Source organism: Epinephelus fuscoguttatus, linkage group LG8 (assembly GCF_011397635.1).
Source record: "Epinephelus fuscoguttatus linkage group LG8, E.fuscoguttatus.final_Chr_v1".
In the NCBI taxonomy this organism is placed as follows: domain Eukaryota; kingdom Metazoa; phylum Chordata; class Actinopteri; order Perciformes; family Serranidae; genus Epinephelus; species Epinephelus fuscoguttatus.
In genome coordinates, this window is record NC_064759.1 from 2,992,753 (window position 1) to 3,012,144 (window position 19,392).

Here is a 19,392-nt window from a genome sequence, read left to right on the forward strand (position 1 = left end):
TTTTCATACATTTAATTCGCGAGACAATTCCCAGGTGTTTGTATTCAAAATTTACTTTACTGAGGTGAGTTTGTATAATTGATTCTCTCCTAAATGGCCTGCTCAGTGATGACATTGTGGTGCATTTACTGTCAGCGGTCTGCAGCCTGCCAGGTGACCAACACTGTTATCAATGAAGTGGTGAAGAGACACATGAAGGATGAACAGTAGTAAAAGTACACACGTATTCTTGGCTTCATAGAAGTCTTACAGTAAAAGTACAGAGATATCCTCAGGTTCATGTAGTTAACTTAAAGTATTCACAGTAGAAATGCGCAAGTATCATCAACTCCACAAGTTAAAGTATCAGCAGTACAAGTGCAGAAGTATTATCAGCTTTAAGTTTAAGAGGGTGTGATTATCCTAGAGGTCACCACAGGTCATTTTAAAGAGTGATGTTTGTTTCAGAGAAATGCTCTCATGGCAATAAAATGGCTACTGTGGGGACTAACTTCATCACACATGAACAAATTGGGCATCATTGAATTTACAAGAGTCTCAGTTTTCCAGTCAGACCCAATTTATGTAATTCAAAGACTGTTTAGATATCCCAGTGTGCAGAAATATTCAAATACAATAGGCAAACACATTTATGCTGCATATTTTTTAAACTGCATGAGACTACCATAAAGTGGGCAGGTCTGTAAGAAGGAGACTTGTTTTATTTTTATTTTATGTAACCTTTATTTAACCAGGAGGTCCCATTGAGATTAAAAACTTCTTTTTCAAGGGAGACCTGTATGGAGCTACATTAGGGTCAAAAGTTTTGTACTTGAAAAAATAAAATTTGAAACTGAAAATTCATGTGTTGATCTTGAATTTTGAAAAATACAACAATGTATTCAAAATAAAAATAAGTGTGTGAAACGTTTTTTCAGGTTAAATATAATTTTGATTCACTTTGGTAATTCTTTTGAATAAATAATTTGTTTTCACTTTTCACTTCCATACATATTTTAACATTTGAGGTCTTATTTTTTTCAGTTGCATGTTTTATCTTTTCAGATTCAGATCTTATTTTTTACAGTTTCAAATCTTTTTTTCAGTTTCAGACTTTTGACCCTGATGTGGCGTGGGGGGCGTGGCATCAACTGAGAGGGGCGTGGAATCATGAGTGACAGTGCCTTCAGGGAACGTAGGAACTAAAAAAATTCTGACTCAACCCTTATATACACCATATTCATGTGACTGGCAGTGTAAAGATTGATGCCAGTGACAAACTTCCATTTAGAAATCTGTTTTAGACAGTACTGAGCACCAACTGCGGTAGCAGCGGTATAAGAGCGATAAATTATGTCAGATTTTGCAGTTCAACAGCCACATTTTAAGTGCTGATATGTCCGATTTCCACATAGCACTGTGAACGCAGCGTAGTGTCCACTTCGTTTGCGATGATGGCGTCTGGTCGGTCGGGTCAATCTGCTGGAGCCCATACATCCAGCACACAGGTGAGAAATGTTCACTAAGCTTTGGGAAATCATAACAAACATTAAGGGGTCGTTTTTGTGACAACATACATTTTTTTGTGACGTCTTTTAAGTGTGATTGTCCACAGCTCCATCATCACGGTCCTGGTGATGCTTCCACATCCAGTGAACACGTGTCCCCTGGATGAAACCTTTGAGCTTGGGGAAAAGGGCCTGGCTCCAGGTGATTTTTTTCCCTGAGGTCAAGCTTGGGGAAAAAAATCACCTGGAGCCAGGTCAGGTGAGTAGGGAGGTGTTTTAGGATTGTTTCTTTTTCCCCAAGCTCAAAGGTTTCATCCAGGGGACACGTTTACTGGATGAGGAAGCATCAACAGGGCCGTGACGATGGAGCTGTGGACAATCACACTTTCCAGCTTTGACAAATTCGCCACTTAAAAGACGTCACAAAAAATGTATGTTGTCACAAAAACGACCCCTTAATGTTTGTTATGATTTCCCAAAGCTTAGTGAACATGTCTCACCTGTGTGCTGGATGTATGGGCTCCAGCAGATTGACCCGACCGACCAGACGCCATCATCGCAAACGAAGTGGACACTACGCTGCGTTCACAGTGCTATGTGGAAATCAGACATATCAGCACTTAAAATGTGGCTGTTGAACTGCAAAATCTGACATAATTTATCGCTCTTATACCGCTGCTACCGCAGTTGGTGCTCAGTACTGTCTAAAACAGATTTCTAAATGGAAGTTTGTCACTGGCATCAATCTTTACACTGCCAGTCACATAAATATGGTGTATATAAGGGTTGAGTCAGAATTTTTTTAGTTCCTACGTTCCCTGAAGGCACTGTCACTCATGATTCCACGCCCCTCTCAGTTGATGCCACGCCCCCCACGCCACATCAGGGTCAAAAGTCTGAAACTGAAAAAAAGATTTGAAACTGTAAAAAATAAGATCTGAATCTGAAAAGATAAAACATGCAACTGAAAAAAATAAGACCTCAAATGTTAAAATATATATGGAAGTGAAAAGTGACAACAAATTATTTATTCAAAAGAATTACCAAAGTGAATCAAAATTATATTTAACCTGAAAAAACGTTTCACACACTTATTTTTATTTTGAATACATTGTTGTATTTTTCAAAATTCAAGATCAACACATGAATTTTCAGTTTCAAATTTTATTTTTTCAGGTACAAAACTTTTGACCCTTATGTAGCTCCATAGACCTGACCGAGACAGGCAGCAGCATAAAATAAACACAGTTACAGACATAACATAAAAAGGACAACATCATGAGAGTACTCACAGTAAAAAGAGTTAAAAAAAAAAAACCCTAAAAACGAGTTCACTTCACTTTCACTTGTGGGTATCCATAGAACCAAATTTCATTTGGGTTCTAACGAGGCCTCAGAGAGTGAGAGGATGCCTGAGGAATGGAGGAGAAGTGTGCTGGTGCCGATTTTTAAGAACAAGGGAGACGTGCAGAGTTGTGGCAACTACAGAGGGATAAAGTTGATGAGCCATACAATGAAGCTATGGGAAAAAGTAGTGGAAGCTAGACTAAGAACAGAAGTGAGCATCTGTGAGCAGCAGTGTGGTTTCATGCCAAGAAAAAGTACTACAGACACAGTATTTGCTTTGAGGATGCTGAAGGACACGTACAGAGAAGGTCAGAGGGAACTGCATATGACAGGGTGCCGAGAGAGGAGCTGTGGTGTTGTATGAGGACGTCTGGAGTGGCAGAGAAGTATGTTAGAGTGGTGCAGGACATGTATGAGAGTTGTAGGACAGTGGCGAGGTGTGTTGTAGGTGTGTGCATCAAGGTTCAGCTCTGAGCCCCCTCTTGTTTGCTATGGAGATGGACAGGTTCCCAGATGAGGTCAGACAGGAATCTCCATGGACTATGATGTTTGCAGATGACATTGTGATCTGTAGTGAGAGCAGGGAGCAGGTGGAGGAAAATCCAGAGAGGTGGAGGTATGCCCTGGAAAGGAGAGGAATGAAGGTTAGTCGTAGCAAGACAGAACACACGTGAGGGAATGAGAGGGACCGAAGTGGAACGGTGAGGTTACAGGGAGTAGAACAAAAGAAGGTGGAGGATTTTAAGTACTTAGGGTCAACAGTCCAGAGCAACGGAGAGTGAAGAGATGAGGTGAAGACACGCGTGCAAGCAGGTTGGAACGGGTGGAGAAAAGTGTCAGGTGTGATGTGTGATGGAAGAGTACCAGCAAGATTGAAAGGGAAGGTGTACAAGATGGTGGTGAGAGCAGCAATGTTATTTGGTTTAGAGACACTGAGGAAAAGACAGGAGGCAGAGCTGGAGGTAGCAGAGATGAAGATGTTGAGGTTCTACAGGGTAAGGTTATATAAAACTCAGAGTATAACTATTCTGACTTGAAAGCAGTGATTAAAGTCTTAATATTGACCTTTGTCACTTGGCAGGAGGCATCTGTGATTTCCATGCTGTTGAAAAGTAAACATCCACAGGGGGAAATTCAAACACTGATGTTTACTGGAAATGATAACCGTGTCCAAAGGGGGAGGAGAGTCAGGACTCTATAAAATCAGACCTGATCAGACCAAAATCAGATCTCACTTAACTACGGTGGATGACAAAGACCAGATCATAATCCAACATGTTTTTCTTCAGGATGCTCCTCTGTGCTCTGACTCTCACTCTGCTGGCTCTTCCTGCAGAGTCCTGGTGGTTTAGCAGCAGCAGCAGCAGCAGCAGCAGCAGCAGCAGCAGTAGTGAGTACTTTGGGTTATTTCGGGGATTCTGCAGCAAAATGTGGTTCCAAACTGTGACGGGCTGCAGCTCTAAAACCTCTCTGTGACATTAGATAACGCATGTCTGACCTTCCTCTCCAACAGGCAGCCCCAAGAGCTTCGACTACCCCGACAACCTGTCAGGTCGTGAGCTGTCGGATCTCTTAAACTCTCCAGTTCGTACAGCTGAGAAGGTGGAACGACCACTGAACCTCCCCTTTCCATTTTCAATGATTCCAGCAAGGGAACCGATCAGCCACACTGGAGTCAGGTCAGTCAGTTAACTTAATTTAAGTTAAGTTTAGACAGTAAAAGTTACAGAGGGCAGGTTTCGGAAAAGAAACATGATGAGGACATACCTTAAAATCACTCAGAGCTTCCTTCGTTACTCTGTCAGCTCATGGGTCACTTGATCGCAGCCTTCCAAAATACCAGGGTTATGCACAAATTATTGACTCATTATTACGTGGGATATGTACGAATTTGGGTGTATTACATTTCAAAGGACGCACAGAACGAAAAGTTTAGAAGAACAGCCTGTTTGTAGTGAGGCTACCACAGAGGCGGTTTCGAGTAAGTCTCCATGTTATATGTCTGTCTGTGATAACATCCCAACATGCAAGGTAGAGTCACGAAACGTTACAGGTGTTTAGTTGAAAATGAAGGTCAACTGAGAAGATGTGTGTGGTCAAAGCAAGGGGGCCAGAAGTAGGTCAGGTGAACTTTTCAAGAATAAAAATTTGATCAGGTTTTGGACCTTGTTCACTTTTGTGTCGGGATCAGCTGCAGACTGACTTGGCAGAGATGGCCGCCATCTTGTTTTCACAGGGATTAGTGTATTGTGCTCCTACTGCCACTAGATGAGACAAAAAGTGTCCACAAACAAAGACAACAGGTCTAAGCTGAGCAGAATGAAGTATAAGGCGCAGCAAACCAAAATGTGATGTTCTTATATGAGGAAACAAGGTCTCAGGAGGTTATGAATATTATGAGTAAGCAACATGTAGTTGCCTCTGTTTTATGTTTTTAAGGTTCACTTATAGCATATATTAACATACTTTTTGTCTTTTCTTTGTAGTAATCTCATTAGGTGTTTTATATTGCTTGTTTTAGAGCTGTATATTTTTATTTTAAATTTTGTTCTATGTTGCCTATAACTTTATGTTGCTGCATTTCTGGTTAAATAAACAAAATAATATGAAAAATTAAGATAAAACATTTTAAGCATCTTTAAACTGCTGTTTGGTTTTTAGAGTGACACTAGAGGACGATTCTCAGTGGCTCATCCACAAAGGACCAGACTTCGGCAGGTCCTCTCAGACGGTGGTGACCAGTGCTGACAACATGAGCAAAAGATGGAGGGTAAGCAAGAAATCACACGTTTAGGGTTTTTTTTTACAGGTCTGTGCTAACATTTCAAACTTTTCAAACTATATCAAATTTTACATATAGTAAACGTATCACAACACACATGCAAAAACCAACCTCATCATGGTGTTGAAATTCTCGCTGAAACTCATCACCCAACAGTATGTTCAAAATGTAAAATACACATCAAAAGTAATTCACAGACTCATTGACAGGATCTTAAATAACTGAATTATTTTGTTACCTTTTTGATTTTTGACTGTACCCCCAAAAAACACGTCTTGTTCAACAAAACAAACTGTTCTATGTACCTATAAACAACATGAGACAGACACTGTGGTTTTCCTCCTTCTTTGTTTGTTTTCTCTCAGGAAACGGGAGAATCAAGAGACTTTGACGGGACAAAGCGCGTGACTGACTTTGTGGCAGCTGGAGGAGAAACCTATGACCTCTGCACGGCCAACTGTCACCGTGCAACACATGACATGATGAATCAGGAAAAATGATGTCTTCATTTTTAAGACAGGTTCACATTTAAAGTCGTGTCCTCTCAGATAATAAAGGTGAAACCTCTCACAGGGTGTCATGTGGTTTTCATTCCACCAGAGGGCTCCAACGTAAGGTCATGTTTATTTACTTTCAAATCAAAATTCAATATGGGCAGCAGCTCTGGAGACAGACCCCCAGTCGGCGACCGCAGAAACCTGAATCCAGCCAGAGCAAACCACAGCTCGGGGGGACCAGACAGCCCCAGCTGCTCACTGAATCAGGAAACTTTAGGCTGCTGCCGTTACGCAGGTTAGACCCTGCGCTGCTGCTGGCCACCAGCCTGCTGTGACACCTGGCGCTGGGGGGGTTTGTACTGGCTGAATTCAAGCCACTACAGCTGCTGACCAAAGGTCTGTCTCTGGAGCAGTTGCCAGCTCTCCTCAATATCATCCCCCTGCAGAGCCAGACAACCACCATATTTGATGTATGCATGCGCAAGCTCAAGAGGGCAGGGTAGCTGTCTTTTTTTTATTTATTTATTTTTTCATGTGGCTATTCAGAGGCTCACAATCCTCCGTCAGTCAAAACGTATTAAATTCAGTCAGTCACTTCACAGTAGTGGTAGAAGTCAACATTTCAACTAGCTAGCTATGCTAGTGCTAGCTAGTTTCTGCATATCAATTCCCCAATTGTAATGTAATATAGCAACGTCAACCACCGCTAATTTTAGAAGAACCAGCACAAGAAGGCTTGGTTTTTGTTTAAATCATCAGACAATTAATTAAACATTTTTTCAATATTTTTGATCATCACACAAAACAAAAGCTAATCGTTTCAACAGAGAATTCACCAAAACAGAGCTCAGAACACGAATTTAACAATTGATTACATTTGAATAGATTCTGAAATATTTAATCTTAAGATTTATAGCACATTTACAATAGAGAACAATTTAAAAGGCTTAGAATTAGCTGTTCTAAAACAAATAAAAGAGCCAAGAACAAAGCCAATGCTAACAACAAAAAATTATAACATAATTCTAATTGTTTATTTACTAATTACATAAATAGCTTGCTTGGCTATTGAAGCTTCACAGTCATCACAAGTGACCTCTGTTCTCACACACATTCCCAAATATCGTTCGGTACCACTGTTGGTTCTCTGAGTGAGGAAATTATCTCCCCACCCAGTCGTTATATCACAACTATGGGGATTATCCCCATCTGGGGTAATGGACGTGGAAACTGATAATCTTTTAGACACATCACTTTAAGTGGCCCGCGTGTGCCAGGCTGTAAAAGCCCCACCTTGCACCAACTGATTAACATTGATTGGAATGGGTACCGAGCGGCCTTGAGCCTGGGCAGATAATCTTCTCACTCAGAGAACCAAGGTTACAATGCAACCGAACGTTCTCTATCATAATGAGATTATCTTCTCACCCAGTAGTTAAATCATAACAATGGGAAACCTTTAAGACACACCACGAGGGGCCCCAGGAGACATAGCAGATGCAGGTACACAGGCCCTCCCCCTGGTATTCGAATGACCAACCCCGCCAGACGCAGGGGTTGGGTGCAGGAAAACTGCTCAGTTGCCCAGCCTGCTGCCAGGCCACTGACAATAATATCAATAATATACGACATCACCCTGGCTGGGTAAGATGCCCCCTAGCTCAGGGGCATGGAATTGCATGACCTACTGTGTGGTGGCACCCAGCACATGCTCCCCAAAGGAGCTGGCAGCAGCCGCATTCAGGCAGTAACATCTAGCAGATGTGGATGGACTTGACCATGTAGCACCTGCACAGACCTCCAAGAGGGTGGCACCCCACCACAAGGCCCACGAGGTACCTACACCTTGTGTTGAATCTGTGAGCTTGCTGAATTGTCGTCCTGACCCAATGAGACAGCCTAGCCTTTGACACCGGCTGGCCTTGGCACTGGGCCTTAAAGCTGACAAAGAGTTGGTCTGTCTTTCTGAACACTGCAGTGCGCCAGACATAGACCTTCAGGGCTCTAACAGGACAGAGATTTGAGTCTTCTTGACCCTCACCAGAGGGGGTAGAGTGGGGGTTGTAGGGTCAAAACTCCACCAACTGATTCCAATGAAAGTCTGTGATTACTTTTGGCAGGGTTTGGACCTAACATGACACCAGCATTATACGGCTGGAAACCACAACAACTCTTATCCACTGACAGAGCGTGCAGTTCCCCCACTCTTTTGGCTGATGTCACTGCCAAGAGAAAAGCCACTTTAAGAGACAGCTACTTAATGCTGACTGACTCCAAAGGCTCAAAAGGCTCCCTCAGCAGGGCAGCCAGCACCTGACCCAGGTCCTGCGGTGGAATGGCCAGCCTCCTGGTAGGCAGTGCAAGCCTCTGTGCACTCTTCAGGAACTGAGAGATGAGGCTGCAGTCACCCTCTGCAAACCTATTATCCCCTGTACGAGCAGCCTTGATAGCTGCCACCATGCCTCTAAGGGCTGAAGGTGAACTTGCCGCCTCAAGCAGCCCCTGCAGGTACTGGAGCACCTCTGGGGCTGCACATGTCAGTGCATTGATCCAGTTAGTTGTGCACCATGATGCAAAGAGCTCCCAGCGGTAAGAGTATACCGCCTTTGTAGACGGTTCCCGAGCACTCTGAATCGCTGACTGCACATGTCCCAAGCCTAGCAGACCGGCCCTCGAGGGGCCAGGCCCAAAGCCCTTGCCTGTTGACATATGCTGCTGCCACTGTGCTGTCAGTTCTTACTTGCACATGACGTCCTTGCAGACTTAGGAGAAAATGCTGGAGCCAGGTGAATGGCTTTCAGTTCTAGAGCACTGATTTGCTGGCCCTCCCAGCGGGTGCTCAAGACCCCACTGGTGCCCCTGCCCTTATGGAGTGCGCCCCACCCTTCCAGGGATGCATCTAGAGAGCACCTGGCGATGCAGTATTGGACCAAGCATTCTCCCTCTTTAGATGTTGGCTGGGTCTTGCCACCACCCAAGGTCCGCACAAAGCTGCACAGTGATGAGCACCGCTGCCTGCAGCTGTCTCTGCAGACAGATCCCCAGGCTGAATAGGCGCCTCTGGACTGGAGGCATGTGTAGGAGAGCCAGTGGCACCACCTGTACCGAGGTTGCCATAAGACCCAAAAGGTGGAGACATAGTCACCACATGACCCTGGCACCCAGCCGAAAATGAGAGAGGCACGTCCCATATTGAACCGTGCCTCTCCTGCATAGCTGTCAAGTCTGCCGTTTTGGCCGGTAAACTACCGTATTTTACCCCTCTTTCCCGCCGCCCCCCCATATTAGTATTTTCCCATAAATCTCCCGTATTATAATAGCCTATAATAAAAAATACAGGAATACGGCGGAGAATCACACAGACGCGCACTCTCTCTCTCTCTCTCTCTCTCTCTCTCTCTCTCTCTCTCTCTCTCTCTCTCACACACACACACACACACACACACACACACACAGACACGCACACTGCTGTGGGATAAGTTCAAAGTCCAGTTGCAAGAGGGTGAGTGTCCATGCGCCGTCCAATAACGGCGCGCGCTGGTCAATAACGGCGAATCCTGCCGGTTGTGGGTTGAACGGGGGTCACACACACAGACAGGAATACGCATTCCTGCACACAGGTATGTGTGCAGACTGCACTTTTTCTCCTGACGGTGATCCAACAGCACAGACACATGATGGCGGCACTGCTCCTCGGTCTGTGGGGTCTCTCCTACTGTCTCACCTGCGTCAGTCGGGGGCGGATCTGGGTGATCCATTTCCGATGAGAGTTGGCATTTCCTCAGAATCACTTTGAGATGAGGATGAAGATGGAACTTTCTCCTCAACCCAGGATGAGTCACTTTCATCCTCTTCCTCATCAGATTGATCACCAGCATCTGAATCGGCGCTGTCCATTTCCTGAATCAGTTTCCAGGCTGCATCAGCCGGCTTCCCTTCCGTTCACACATTATTGATTCCTCCAGTTATCACCACTAACTTTAGTATGACATGTTAAAAAATCGGATCTGTGAGTGAATTCTTTCCCGGAGTTTACCTTTTGACAGAGACAGTGATCGTTGCCTAGCAACCACGGTGCATCTGCTGCCATAAATTGATCAATTTATCATTATGACCTCCTGTGGCCGAAATAGGTGGAAATGATCACATTTTTAATGCCTTTTGTCCAATTTGGTTAAATGACGGTTTAATAAAAATGCAGACATTTTTAGGAAAAGTCAGGAACCAGCAGCACTGTAACTTTTAATTCAGTTCAGGTTCTATGACAGGGCTATTCAATTTCAATTTCAACTGGGCCGGATTTTAAACCAGATAATGGCCTACATATATATAGCCTATATATAAGCCTATACACACACACGCATTCAGAAACAGAACAAAAAACAGCTATCACTGCACAGAAGCATAATAAGTGACATTAACAGTATCTAACAACACACTCTATCTCTCTACCAGCATCTCCCTCTCTCCTCTCCTCCACACACACACACACACACACACACGCACACACCTCACCTCCTGATGCTTTCCTTATAGCTCAGCTACACAGGATATAGTTTCATACAGTCCGTGGCAGCAACAGTCATGTTTACAGCAACAAAGTCACTATATAAACTCAACAGTGTCTCAGTGGAAACAAATCTAACGTGATTAAAAAAATATTCCTCCTGACATCACAATACTGAGTGAAGAAAGTCACGTTATCTGAACATGAAGAACACAGATCTGTGCAGATCTGACGGTTGTTGACACTGAGGATGATGACGATGAGAGCTTCAACTTAAAAGTCATCATGGCACCATCACGGACAACAGAGTCATCTCAGTTGAGAGTGGACCAAGTTCGTCCAGTTGTGGAGAGGTTTTTCCAGCAGCTGTCAGGAGTGCAGCTCCAAAAGCTGAAGGATGGGAAAACTGATGAGGCCATCAAAGATATGTTGGCGGAGCTGCTCGTGGATCTGATAGTGTACCTGACTGACTCCACCTTGAAAAATGTGGCAAGAAATCAAATGGTCACCGAAGAGAGCATTGCGTCCACACTGGGCAGTGTAGTCCCTGAGGCTTTTGCTCAGGCTCTGGGCGTCAGTGTTCAGGATCCAGGTGTCAGCTCTCAGAGCCTTACCAAGATGATGTCTGAGGAGATTTTCGAGAGCATCAACTCCTCCATCTACAGGAGCCGGGACAAGAAGAGTCGGTTTAGGTTTCAGACTCACAGACTGACTGACATGATCAAACACGCTAGCTCCATGATAACATCATTCATGGGCAGCGTCAGTTTATGTCGCAAAACAACGTGTGCAGATCTGACGGTTGTCGACACTGAGGCTGATGACAGTGTGAGCTTCAACTTAACATCTGCCCAAGAAGAGAGCACCAAGCTGTCTTGGTACTCTTTTCCTGTGCAGATATTAGTGGGATCAGAGGACAGAGCCACACCAGCACCAGCACCAACACCAGCACCAACACCAGCACCAACACCAACACCAGCACCAACACCAGAACTAGAACCAGCACCAGCACCAGCACTAGAACCAGCACCAGCACCCAGTGTACCTGAGACAGGTGCTGAACCTGTGCTGCATGTAACACCAGACAGGGATTTGCAGACAGAGAAAAACAAACTCTCTGTCCAAATTCTTGTTGAAAAGCTGGTTACTGGGTCTACAAGAAAGCTAAGGTCAACATTAAGTTGAACAACCCCCATATCATGATCGACCGCCTGTGCAAGAAGATATGGGCCGAAATCCAGGGAAGTGATTTTGAAATCACCCTGGAAGCTTTTAAAAGCCTGGACAAGGCAGTTTTCAAGGACCTCGTTGAATTCTGGGGCTGTGCAGAGCTGGTTCTGGTTTCTTTGTATCAAGAACAACCAGAAATTGATCATACAGTCTGCACCTTTACACGTCACCTTATGACACCACAGAGAAAAGGTAACGCCATCAGCAGGTTCTTTTCCAGTCTGGGCAAAGTAATCTCCAAGCCCTTTACTTGAACCTGCAGGGGCGTCACCCCCTTTTAGGTGACGTATAATGGGCTCTGTGCACCAGCTCCACTACTTCCTGAAAGGAAGTAGGCATGAGTATTTCCTGTCCTATACTGTTGGATTAAGTGATTAATCAGGTGTGCGGCACACCCAGCACACACCTGATTAATCACTTAATCCAACAGTATAGGACAGGAAATACTCATGCCTACTTCCTTTCAGGAAATAGTGGAGCTGGTGCACAGAGCCCATAGGATTCATGCTATAGGAAAAAAATAGCGTGAGGCTTTTTTCCTTCAACATGAATTCAATAGAGAGCTCATGTCCTGCCTCCCATCCCATCCAGGTGACCTCCAGGTTACCTTTTGGACACATTTGAGACAGGAGGAGGACAAGAGGATAAGCGGTTAGAAAATGGATGGATGTGTCAATGATCAGTATTAGTCTGTCTGACTGCTGAGCGGATGTTGTCACGTTTTCCATTACTAAGTCATCTTGTCCTTCACACACGATCTTTGTTTGGATCAAAAGGAACTTTCTGGCACTGACAGCACATGACAGCCATCGTGGGTCTGAACCTAAACGCTCCGTGAAGTGAACCGGAACATAACAGGAAGTTAGACGGTTTGCCTTCAAATTAAAAGCGTAGAAATTGTCATTTAAAACGTGACTGATTTGATCCATCAGCTCGAGACCATTCCTTAAAAATGTATATTTATTGATTGATTTTTTTCCAAACACAGAGAAGTCTGCAAAAGAAAACACAGACTTGAAGATTAAAACAAGTAATAATTCCACAAGATAGGGCCCCCACCACCAGACCAAGGGCCATATTAAAAGTAATGGCATCAAATATTAATAAAATTCAGTTATACATGTCTGCACACATGTTAATGTGCACATATGAAACATATCTAACCCACAACAGACTGTGAAGTATTTCCCATGTAGCTCCTTATTCTGATGTCGTATATGAGGAAATGTCTTTCAGCCACACAACAACAACAACAATAATAATAATAATAATAATAATAATAATAATAACTTTATTTGTATAGCACCTTTAAAAACAGAGTTTACAAAGGGCTTTGACAAACAAAGCAAAAAGCGGAATACTCAGGGGCAGATAACAACAAAATCAGGCAAAACAGAGGCAAGATCAAATTGGATAAAACAGAAAAAATAGAGGGCAAAGCCGTGAAAATTAAACACACAAAAGTAATGGTAAAGGCAAATGAGAGTAAGACCAAAAGGATAGAATTTTTTTTTCTTTTTAAATTAATAAATACAAATAAAAGAATGACGATGATAGGGAAAAAGATAGACTCATTAAGATAAATAAATGAATACATTAACAGATAAAAAAAGGTTTAAAATCTAAAATAGAAGAGAAAATAGCAGTTAATACGCCAAATGTTAATAATAATAATGACAAGAAGAAGAAGAAGAAGAAGGAGGAGGAGGATTAAAAAAACGGATAATTTCCGGCACACCTTCTAAGTAAACAAAATGCTTTTATATTGAAAGGTTACCCGGAAGCGTCAGTGAGCCTGTCATAGTGAACTCTGTTCTGTCACAAAATCGCTCCGCGGTGGGATTTCACGGAAGATGCTGAAGAAACGGGAGCTGCTGGTAAGTTTAACAGTTACTGACTTTGATTTTTAAAATTGTGACGCGTTAAAGGACCGACTCCGGATCACTGTTCACGGAACAACGACATCTGTAACACCGATACCTGTGGAGTTAGGAGCCCCGCCGCGATGGGAGGCAGCCGGGCGGCAGGTTTGTTGGGTAGTTTACCTCCCGGAGTGGAGCTCTGTAACGTTACTCTGCTGTTAGCCTGCTGCTGTCACCGGGGCGACGCTAATGTTAGCCGGTGACTAGACGTTGTTGTTTGTTGACATGGTGGTGGACGAGTCGGCGGGGTGTGTTGGTGTTGTTGGCCGAGTTAAGGTGCCCAGTTTCGGGCTTTTTCTCTGCTCGTCCTTGTTATGGCTCATCGAACCTGTTAGCTAGCCGGCAGCGGTGGTGGCTAACAAGCTAACCGTGGCTAACATGAACATGAACGTCCTGTAGGTGTGTGTGTGTGAGTGTGTGATGCCGTGATAGTGAAGGTTATACTATCGGTGGGATTATTACAGCAACGATGCGTTTGTCTTATCACTGAAACCAGCTCAGGGATTGCAGGTGAATTTCAATTAGCTTATTGTTTTTCTTCTCACAGCTAGCTTCATGTCAACATGACATAATGGTATGAAATAATACAACCTGAAATTCTATAACATGAAACAGAAAAGATGCTCCTCTCTACTTATCTGGGCTGTGTTAGTCTTCTAGGTTTAATTTAAACGTGCCTGATTTATCATGTAGAGTATGAAGCAAATATGCTTTAAGTTTTAATGTAAATTATATCATGAAAATCATGTAAGGGAGTGTTCTTATCTTACCAGAGCAGGGGTTGCTTTTTTTGGGTGACCCTTCCTGCAGCTACAGATATTTTTACCTTGAGCTTTCCTGAGTGCATGACCCTCCCTCCATCATAAAATCAGTAATTAGATTTTTAAAACTTACCCTTGTGATATTTGAAATTTATCCTGGAGTTGAAAAAAGCCTTGGTGTTTCACTCTTGTCACGCTGGTTAGTTCATGCAAACTGTCAAATGAAATGTTGAATAAAGTGATTTTGCTTAAATATTAATATTTTAAACTCAGATTTGTTTTGTTTTTGTTGATGTTTTTTCTTGATGGAAGTTTGTCTCATATAATGTGTTCAAGGACTGTCAGAAATTTGGAAATCCAACAATAGTTTATAGCCCTCTTTAGATAGGAGTTGTGCAAATTTGCAGCAAAGCTCAATCAGTCTTTTTTCAGCATTGGCAGTATAAAAACAAAATCAGGGAGTGCAGCAAAATGCCGCCTACCTACTTTTGTTTATACAGAATGTGCCTTTTTCAGGGCAATGGGGGGCGTGAGCAAGTAACAAAACGTGTAGCTCAGCGTGTGACGTAAACAGTGACGTGGGAGGGAAGCCGCGGCTGGTCAGTCCTTCGGTGATTCTCTCGTAAGTCGGCCCGTTCTTCACCATCCCCGTCATCTGGCAGTTAATGGCCTCTTCGTTTGCGAGGACAAGGAGGGCGAAGCAATTCCTTGTCTCCCCAGTTGCTCATCTTTACAGTGTCTGTCAGGTTTGTGTTTCCCTCTTGCTACTAGCTGCTCGCTAATTCCTGCTATCAGCTGTTTCCTGTTAGTCTACCACCAATGGGTTGCACGTGCGGTGTCATCAACAGCTCCTCCCACAAGTCTTCAACAGCCCCTCCTGTGGCGGAAGGCCGCCTTGGTCTGTTTAAACTAAAAGGGTTCCACCAATATGTCTACTCTACGAGGCGGAAAATTGGGCACCTCGGATCAACTCGCCAACTCGCTCGCAGCTGGCCGACAAAACGGCCCAACATTCTTGGAAAATCTGGCAGTGTAAAAGGGGGTTATGCCACTGGCAAAAGAACTCGTCGTTAATTTAGCACTGCGGACCATTAACTACCAGCGAGATTAACAGTGTCAAAGCTTCACACATATCCAGGAAAAAGTGAATGTTAAAAGAGAGATCTCGGATTTTAGAAATCGATAACAGAACATTCAAGTGAAGATCGATTTGAATCGGAGGAATCAATTATTTTTAACCCAGCTCTACAAATAACATTATTGTTATTATTTTATCTTGAAAAGCTCGTAATTAAAGACACTCATCAATCACACTTTTCACTTTACCTCATGAACTTGTCCTCAGTTGCTCTTGTATAGTTCTTTTTTTAGTTCTCCTGTCATGCTAGTTGTATCTACCACTTATTTTATTTATTCTCATTTCTCGTTTTGGACTTCTCTGTTTCTATGTGCTTTCTTCTGTCTTTGTGGTCCTGCAACACCTTAATTTTCCCTCTGGGGATCAATAAAGACTTATCTAATATTTTCTTACGGACATTAGCTTTTTAAAGTTTGGAATCTTCTGCCAACATCGTGGGGACATCAATTAAATGAAAGTTTAAATCATGCAATTCTTCTTGTGGGGCCAAAACTGTTTCAGAGTGAAATAATACTTTTGGTGTCCTAATTATAGTTTTTATGTCTCTTAAAATAGCCCTTACTACAGGAAAGATGGTAAACAACAGTATAACCACTGGTTCCCAGTGTAGGTCTATCTGAAAGAAACAGAAAGGATCCCCTACTGAGCTGTAATAATGACATACTGTGTTCAGGATAAGAGAGTAAAGAATCCTCTAGAGCTTTACACAAGCCAGCCTGGAGTTCGAGAAGAATTGATGAGAATCCTTTTGAATCCCTGATGGCGTCCATCAGGTTCAGCTGTCATGTGACGTAATGTAAATAATTCAGATCTGTTTATTAATTGGGCAAGAATTCAGAATCACTGCACTTTTGATTGGCAGCTTAATTAAAGGTTAGAAGCTGCGGTGCAAGAGTTGAATGGTTATTTGAATCTGAATATGACGCTACTACCACTGTGTTTACTTTAGGGATTTAGCAGCCTTTTCTCTGAATGAGGACGCTCTGTATTGAGACGAGATGAGCAGCACAACATAGTAAATGTTTACTAAAATTTCAACGTTGAAACAGGCGTGTTGACTGAAACAGCTACAACAATAGTTGCTTGATCCAAATGACAGAGGTCCTGGTTTAGAGCCAAGCTTTGATTATTGATTTGATATGAATTTCCAGGAAAATTCAGACACCTGAAACTGAAGGTAATCAGCTGATCATCTGTTGAACTCCAGAAGTCCTGTTGTGACCCTGTAGTGATGCTTCAGGGTGTTGTTTCGCATCCTCACAATGGTTGGCTGAGTGCAGACATCAGCGTGCAGAGAGCAGATAAACCCGGCTGAAGTATAGTTCTGGACTTGGTCAAGATACTGATAAAATTAGCATACATTAATTACCTGCAGCTCTACGCTGTCAGTGTGATGTCAGCGGCAGCTAAAAATGATTAGCTGCTAAATGTTTTTGTACTTTGTTGCTTGAGATGACGAGAAATTAAACATTTGGTAAGAGATTCGATAACCTCTGAGTGAAGTGATTCCTGGTATTTTATTAAACTGGGCTGTGATGGATCAGTGTTTTTTGGGTAGGAAGGTTAAAAGTGACCCAGACATATCTAAGTGGCAGTCATGATGAGAGCTGTTGGAGTAGAGTGCTTTTGGGATGATGTTTTTCTGCAGGTCGCCCTGGAAATTACGTCTTCTTGGTTCCTGTGTCAAAAAGCCTATGGGGTTTTACTGTTGTATTTCGGATTATTGCACAGAATTAGCTCTTTACAAACAAATGTTTGTCATACACGCTTTGTTCAGCAACATAATCTTCACAAATAAACACGACTTTTGTGATTTTTGAGGCCTCGATGCAATCGCCTGAGGTAAAAAGGTAACATTAGGCTGTAAACAAACTACACCACGTCACCCCAACGAGGCTGTAAAGCAGTGTTTAGTTTGACATCTGCTGACATATTTTATGTGGTAGAACAAAACGTGACCGTCTCTTCAGCTTGTGTTAACCACTGACCTTATTTCAAGCATCAAACCGAAATCAGTTAGTAATAGAAATTAAACACTTCAGTTTAAACATACACAGTGTGGATGGGCATGAGTACTGTAGTATTCAATTCTGATGTCAAGTACATTGACACTGTCCTATATTAAAAGTTTCATTTTGTTGTCTATGAATATCTTCACAGATCTATAAAGCAAAAATGACAGATCAGTGCAGCTGCAGTGTTTTCAGTCAAACATCACTCAATCTAATGTTACGGACAGAAAGATGAAAGATGAGGGATGTTTGGAAGTATTTTGACAAAGTACACTAAACATGCAGTGCAGGCTACGTAACGTTGAACTCGCACATCGTAGCTGATCTCTGCAGTTTGTGTAGTCCCAATGTAGTCTGGGCGTTCATTTTGGAACCTTTTCTTTATTTAGTTTTTTTTTTTTAAATTTATTTATTATTTTTTTACGAGAAATCAAGTAATTGATAATAATTTAACGTGAGTACTCAAATATGGAAATGATTTAAAATGCCCATACTGAATAATGTATATAATACTGGGTACACATGAATTGAAATAAAATAAAGTAACACAAAACATCAGCTTAAATAAAAAGAAAGTAACATGAATGAAAACATTACATTTAGGGATGCATGATCTTTGATTTTTTTGTCAATATCCGATATGCCAATATGTAACAAGTTATTCGGCTGATAATAGATATTGATATAGATTTATTTGCTTTTTTCCCACCTAATTTTAGTGGGCGTCAAGTCTCTTCTCCAGTGGAATTATCATATTATACATGCATACTCATATTGTGACGGCCCACCAGCAGATGGAGACAGGAAATACAATACTTTTCGATGTGTGATGTAATAAGAAAAAGCATGTTGGCCGATTCTGATGATGTACCGATATTATGGTGCATCCCTACATTACCCGCAGTTTCACCTAAGTGTTCACTTCGGACCCTAGTCTTATGTTATGTTGGGGTTTTTTTGGCCAGAAATCGAGTACTTGATAATAATTTAATGCGGGTAACTAATAGTGAGAATTATGTAAAATGCCCATCCTTAATAATATTTACATATATTACTGTCAACACATAAATTGAAATGAAATAAAGCAACACAAAACATGCCGAAGATCAACTTAAATAAATATAAAGTAACATGAATGAAAACATTACACTGAGAGTACAGTCTCACAGGTCTTGTTATTGTCTTAATAAGAATTCTCCTTGACCTCGTGACCTCCATCGAGGTCAAGGAAAAGCGTTTCAGAAAAGACATACGATGTAATTTCCCTTTTTCCTATTCTTCTGCAGCCCTGGAGTTTGATCTAAAATGAAACAGAAACAAACTGTAACAGTGAAATCACTGAAATAAACCACTGAGAGGTTGATTTAATATTGACCACTGAGGTTGAGGTAAGGCTCTACAGACACACAGCTCAAACATATGACCCTGTGAACACACTAGACAACGTAAAACTATAGTGAAGAACTGCTGGATTTACCGAACAAAGATGAGATCCACTTTACAGCATGTGACCACAGTAAAGCTGCCCCAGATTTCAGAGTAACACTGCTGTCGGTGTTTGAGTGGATGCAGCAGCAGCAGCAGCGGTGGCATCACAGTGAGCTGCGGTGTGACTTCAGCAGTTTGTTTAAACAGCGTTAACAAATATAAAGTCCAGCAGCCTCAAACACATCCAGCATATTGTCTCAACTCACTCCAGACAGATGGTG

General features: G+C 42.5%; 1 protein-coding gene across 2 annotated transcripts in view; it reads left to right on the forward strand.

The window, feature by feature from the left end:
• The first annotated feature begins 13,634 nt into the window (after positions 1-13,634).
• atp2c1 (ATPase secretory pathway Ca2+ transporting 1) overlaps positions 13,635-19,392 on the forward strand; it is a 72,665-nt gene continuing 66,907 nt past the window's right edge. Inside the window, exon 1 of one of the 2 annotated variants that reach the window (XM_049584859.1) lies at positions 13,635-13,727. In XM_049584859.1, the coding sequence (XP_049440816.1) occupies positions 13,704-13,727 (24 nt within the window). In that variant the 5' untranslated portion in view covers positions 13,635-13,703. The remainder of the gene's footprint in view (positions 13,728-19,392) is intronic. The other variant, XM_049584855.1, reaches the window with a different exon arrangement.